This window comes from Thecamonas trahens, assembly GCF_000142905.1.
Source record: "Thecamonas trahens ATCC 50062 unplaced genomic scaffold supercont1.30, whole genome shotgun sequence".
Lineage (NCBI taxonomy): Eukaryota > Apusomonadida > Apusomonadidae > Thecamonas > Thecamonas trahens.
In genome coordinates, this window is record NW_013657650.1 from 83,951 (window position 1) to 89,950 (window position 6,000).

The 6,000-nt window shown below is 63.3% G+C and overlaps 3 protein-coding genes across 3 annotated transcripts; 2 read left to right on the top strand and 1 right to left on the bottom strand.

Moving 5' to 3' along the window:
- Positions 1-330: 330 nt before the first annotated feature.
- AMSG_06632 (uncharacterized protein) lies at positions 331-3,876 on the top strand (the record flags this gene model as incomplete). The annotated part of the gene is made up of 2 exons (XM_013901254.1): positions 331-1,219; positions 1,589-3,876. The coding sequence occupies exons 1-2, from the start codon at positions 343-345 to the stop codon at positions 3,874-3,876; spliced, it is 3,165 nt and encodes a 1,054-aa protein (XP_013756708.1). The 5' UTR covers positions 331-342.
- A 147-nt stretch (positions 3,877-4,023) lies between these two features.
- Positions 4,024-4,844, top strand: AMSG_06633 (uncharacterized protein; the record flags this gene model as incomplete). Its single annotated transcript, XM_013901255.1, has 2 exons — positions 4,024-4,766; positions 4,808-4,844. The coding sequence occupies 2 exons, from the start codon at positions 4,024-4,026 to the stop codon at positions 4,842-4,844; spliced, it is 780 nt and encodes a 259-aa protein (XP_013756709.1).
- On the bottom strand, positions 4,521-5,839 carry AMSG_06634 (uncharacterized protein; the record flags this gene model as incomplete). Its single annotated transcript, XM_013901256.1, has 2 exons — positions 4,521-5,254; positions 5,278-5,839. The coding sequence occupies 2 exons, from the start codon at positions 5,837-5,839 to the stop codon at positions 4,944-4,946; spliced, it is 873 nt and encodes a 290-aa protein (XP_013756710.1). The 3' UTR covers positions 4,521-4,943.
- Positions 5,840-6,000: the final 161 nt, after the last annotated feature.

A 6,000-nucleotide genomic window follows, 5' to 3' on the forward strand; every position in this document is an offset into this window, starting at 1 on the left:
GCGTTGCAAGGCAGCAAAGGCCGACGCGTGCCAGTGAGCAAAGTGAGCTGGTGTGGACCGAGCGAGCCACTCTCTCATGCCATGACATTCCTCGTCTCTAGTCAAGGCAAGCGAGGAGTGGCCATGGCGGAATCGCCCTCCATACCCGCCATGCCCCCTTTGCCGATGCAGACCAGGGATGAGCTCCACCGCCGCGCCCGTCACGGACCTACCCAGACGTGTCACCACTCTGCCGAGCCATGCTGCTCACGCGCCAACTGCCGGCTCTGCCACCGCCACCAGCACCGTTACCACGACCACGACCACGACCACGACCACGACGACGACCACAACCACTCTCACATGAAAAGACGTGGCCGATGCGGGGAGGTTCGCCTTTCGTGCCGTGGTGGGGTTCGTGGGGCTCGTGACGGCTCGCTCCGCAACAACTCTCCTCACCACCACAGCAGCCACAGCCGACGCCGTGGCACGCTCATGCTCATCCTCCTCGTCAGTGCGGTAGTACTGGCAGCGACAGTCAGGGTCGGCGAGGCGAGCGAGACCAGGACAGGTTCGGTGGCCTCGGGAGATGCTGCGTCGATGCAGATCAGCACTGGGTTCGTCAGCAGTGATCCCGGACATGTCGATTTCGATGGCTCAGAAGAGCAAGGCGCCGCCATTTTTCAACTCTCGGGCTCGGTAGTGAGCACAACAGGGGTGATCTGGATCGAAAGTGCAATCCTCACTCTGCGAGATGTCGATGCGCCAAGCCCGATTGCTGTCAACCTTGCCTTCTACAACTACTCGGTGGCAGACAAGGGCAAGACGTTTGACGACCCGCCGTGGTCTGACTTGTTTGGGTTGGACGCCTTTCCCACCTCGGCTCCATACACAGTCACATTGTCGCCCAGCTCGCCATCGTTTGTGGCTACGACCGCGCTACGGCCTTTCCTCACAGACGCCTATTTGGCAGATGCCTTTGACGGCAATCGCTTTGCCATTCGCCTCTCCATGGTGGCTGGCGAGTGTCCGGCCGGCACCTGCCGCATCGACTTTGACCCACAGCCGTCGCTGTTCATAACTTACCATGAGGTCTGTCCCGAGATCTCGGTGGAGAACGGGTCCGTGAGTAACGATCCAACAACCGGGCGCCCGATGGCGCTCACAGGTGACAAACTGCGTATCACCTGCGACTCTGGATTCGACGAGTCCGGCGTGGACGGCAGCGACGATGTTACCTGTCTCAGCGACGGCTCCTACTCGCCAGCCACCCCAAGCTGTGTGGCTCTCTCGTCACCGCCACCCCCACCATCGCCACCGCCACCACCAGCACCGCCACCATCTCCTCCTCCACCACTGCCATCGCCACCACCACCACCGCCACCATCTCCTCATCCGCCACCGCCACCGCCGTCGCCACCACCACCACCACCACCACCATCACCGCCACCGCCACTATCACCACCGCCACCATCTCCTCCACCACCACCGCCACCATCTCCTCCACCACCACCGCCACCATCACCGCCACCGTCACCACCACCTCCGCCATCTCCACCGTGCCCGCTACCAGCGTTCTTGGACAGCTGCGGCGTGTGCTCTGGCCCAGGCACCGGTCATGTGGGTGACTCTGACCTCGACGCCTGTGGCGTTTGCTTTGGCGGCAACGGCGATCTCGACGACTGCGGAGTCTGCTTTGGAGGCAACTCTGCCAAGGACGGCTGTGGCGTGTGCTATGGAAACAACGCGACGTGCGCCGGGTGCGACGGTGTACCATACTCGGGCAAAGTACCGGATGTTTGCGGCGTGTGTGGCGGCGATGGTTCGGGGTGCTCGGGCTGCAACTTTATCCCGATCCCACTCGGCGGCGTGTGGTTTGACGGGTGCGGTGTGTGTGGCGGATCGGCCAGCATCTCGACATGCGCCACACCATGCATCGCCAACACCACGGCGGTGTTCGACTGCTTTGGAGTGTGCAACGGTACAGCATACGTCGATGACTGCGGTATGTGCGTCGGTGGCGCCACGTCGAACACAGCCAACTTTTTCAAGGATGCGTGCGGGATGTGCTTTGGCGGCGAGACTGCTCGCGATGCGTGCGGCGACTGCCACGGCGGCAACGCGCGCCGCGACGAGTGCGGCATCTGCGGTGGCGGAAACTCGCGGATGGACAGCTGCGGGGTGTGCTTTGGCGGTGAGCGAGGCAAGGACATATGTGGCGTGTGCGGTGGAAATGGAACAAGCTGCATCGGTTGCGACGCTGTCATCGACTCGACTGCCGCCTTTGACGCATGCGGCGTGTGCGGCGGGCACAACGAGTGTCTTCGCGAGCGCAGCTCATCCAGCTCGCTGACGTTGCCAGTGGCGGTTGGCAGCAGTGCTGGCGTCCTACTCTGCTGCGTTGTCATTGTCATCTGCATTGTCATGCTCTCGCGGCGGTCGCGACGAGTGGCGACCGAGGCCATCACTGCAAGCAAGGCCAAAGCTGCGCTTGCGGTAGCGCCACAGGGCGTAGTCATTCTCCTTGTCACCGATGTGGTCGACTCGACTCGGCTGTGGGAGGAGGTGCCGGACGTGATGGCAGCATGCTCGGTGCAGCACGATGCTATTGTGCTCAATGCTCTCGCGGCACACGACGGGTACGTGGTGCGCAACGAGGGTGACTCGTTCATTGCCGCCTTTCCAACGTCCCGAGCGAGCGCCGCCATCGACGCTGCCCGCGACATCCAGCACGAACTTGCCAACACCGACTGGCCGCGTGGTCTCAAGTTGCGAACCCGCCAAGGCCTAGCCTGTCGCATCGGTCTGCACGCTGGTCGACCGGTGATCCGATTTGACGAGCGGACGCAGCGGGTGGCGTACGGCGGAGTTGCCATGGTCCGTGTCGACGCCATCACGAACATGGGTGGTGCCGGCGAGATTGTTGTCTCGCAAGCGGTGCTGATCATGGCCGGCGGTGGGTATGCCACTCGCGAGCTGGGCACTGCTCCAGGCGGCAGCGACGCAGTTGTGTACAAGCTGATGATGGCGAGCAGCAACGAGCTGTCAGGCTCATCCACTACCAGCGCTGACGAAACGTCGACAACATCACTCGCGACAGCACTCGCCGGCCTCGGAAACGTGGTCCCAACGGCGACGACACAGTCTGTTCCGCAGTCGGCCCTGGCCTCGCTCGCCGAGCTGCTCTCGGATCGTGAAAGCGAGTCGTCGCACCAGTCGAGCGGGCCGGAAGTTCGCAAGTCAACCCGCTCGCAGTCGGTGGCTGTCGACCTGGGCTGGGGCCCATCGCGCCGGGCACAGGCGCCGACCCGGACTCGGACCCGAGCTGAGACCCGGAGCCGCACAAGGACCGGCTTGCGCCAGAGGGTGCGGACTAGATCAAAGCGCCGGCGTCACGCCTCGGTCGAGCTTGTCCCGTCGTCGTCACAAGCCAGCATGTGCTCCTCGATTCCCGAGCTGGCCGAGACGATCAGACTTCGGCAAACGCGCTCTTCACTTGGGGTGCTGCCACCTGCCGGCTCGGGCGTCTCGCGGCATCGGGTGCGATCGAGGCGCAAGCGCCGCAACCGCGACAGGGCTACACGCTTGCGAAAGTCGTCGAGCAACGTTGTGACCAGAGGCCTGCGGCACGCCTCAATCTCGGTATGCGGTCCCGTTGTCAAGCCTTCTTCGTCTCTCGGTGCACTCGGCGCATCGATGGTCTCGTCTCCCAGCCTCTCCGCCACCGTCACAGAGTCTGGCTCCGGCTCGCACCTCACCTGCGACGATAGCATCTCCGTTCTCATCACGCCACACCACGCCTTGACAGCCGGCACCCCGACTCCAACCGCCTTGATGAGTCTCGTCTCCAGCCCAACAGTAGGCCCCCATGCGCCGGCGTCCGAATGTGGGCGCTAGCATGGTAGCCCACGTGTTTCCATTCGAGTCGGATGACGTTCCAATGAAAGAAACCGCCACAAAACTGGGCGCCGTTTTCGTGTGTCACGCTGCGCAACAGAGCAAGCAAGATCAACAACAGCACACGCGCGCGCCTGGTTCTTGATCATGTCGGCATCAAGCAGTATTTCACGCGGAAGGGGTCGAAACCGCGGCAAGGGCAAGCCGGCCGCCGGTGGCAACAACCGCGAGTCGCGGAGGACCCTGGGTCGTGAGACGGTGGACATTGCCAACTCCGGCATGTGCGGTACGGTGGAGATTGGGCATCTTGTCGAGGCGGCACGAAGCGGACGGGTCGAGTACGGGCCCAAGGACGACGTGGTGAGCGAGTGGGATGCGATCCGCGGCGAGGCGGCGGAAGTGGAGACGGTGTTCGAGGTCACGCCCGAGAGCTCGATGAAGGCGGCTCGGCGGCTGGACGCCGCAGCGCCGGGCCAGGTGGCGGTCCTCTCGTTTGCATCGGCCAAGAACCCGGGAGGCGGGGTGCTCAAGGGATCCAAGGCGCAAGAAGAGGACTTGTGCCGGGCGTCTGCGCTGTACAAGTGCCTGCTGGGCGCGCCCGGTTACGCGGCAAACAAGGCCAATGACCGCCGCGGCCTCTACACCGACCACGCACTTTACGTTCCGCAGGTCCCAGTCTTCCGGTACCCGAACGGGAGGCTCATCGCTAGCAGCTCCGAGCTCAAGGTAATGTCGTTTGTCTCGAGCGCAGCGCCAAATCGCGGGCGGCTGGGCAAGAACCGGAGTGGCGAGTGCAAGGCGGCGCTTGTGAGAAGGATTGAGCGGGCGCTGGCCATGATGGCCGTCCATGGGCACAGGCACATTGTGCTTGGCGCGTTTGGGTGCGGAGTGTTCAAGAACCCAGCTGACGAGGTGGCTGCTGTGTTTGCAGACGTGCTGCGCTCGCCGCGGTTTGCCGGAGTTTTTGAACTCGTCGTCTTTGCGGTTCTGTGCAACAGCACAGGGCGGCCGACGGCCAACTTTCGGGCGTTTGCGGCCAAGTTTGCAGCCGAGGGCGGCGCGAGCGACTAGTAGCCAAGCGCGCGCGAGAGGAGGCCGAGGACGCCGCCAAAGACATTGCCCCAGACAATGAGCCAGCCGAGATGCTCACGAATGACGTCCTCGATGAGGCGCTTGACGGCATCGGGTGTGAGCTCCTGGAGCTTGACGTCCATCATCTGCTCAACCTCTTCGCGCATGGTGTCGACGTTGAGCATGGAGTTTGCGTCAAACATGTCCATCAGCAGTGGGGCCATGTCCGAACCCATGTCGAGAACAAAAGGCTTGATGATGGGCTTGAGCGAGGCCGGGTCGATGCCGAGCATGGCCAGCATCATGCCTTCGGGCGGGCGCCGAGATCACCGAGCTTGGAGTCGATGATGGCGTCGACCTGCGGCGACTCGAGCAGAGCCTGGATCTTGTCTTCGATGTTGATAGAGGCTGTTAACTGGCCGGCCTTTTGCTCGAGGTAGTTCTCGAGGAAGCGGCGCTCAAAGAAAGTCTTGAGAAACATGTCCTTGATGGAGGCACGGATCTCGCGGAAGCGCTTGGGAATGACGCCCGAGCCCGGCAAGCCGCACACGTTGTCAAACAGCATCTTGACGGCGAGCCAGTTGGTGACGCCGCCGGCAAAGCCAAAGAGGCCAAAGGCGAGGATGTACTGGCCAAAGACGTTGGAGCCCGAGACAGCGTCCGGCGGACAGGTCACTTTTCTGCGATCGGGCACGCCGCCCGGGGTAGACGCCACGATGATGAGGCCGAGGATCATGGCCGAAAAGGTGGCCATGTTGGAGAGCGAGCCCTTGTTGGTGAACCACCCAGCCAAGCGCTTGCCCCACGGCTCGGTTGGCCGTCTCGCCACCCCAAAGAAGTCGGTCTCGGCCTCTGCCGTCAGCCTCACGCCGCCTCTATGACCCGATGACATAGTTGGCGAGAGCGGGCGCGACGGGCCGCCTCCACTCGATGACGATGATGACAGGAAGTCCATTGATCTGCATGTGTGTGTGTGTGAGTGGGGGCAGGGAGGCAGGAGGTGGAGGGGGGGGGTGGGGCCGGAGGGAGGAGGGGGAGGGGGGAGGGGGGAGG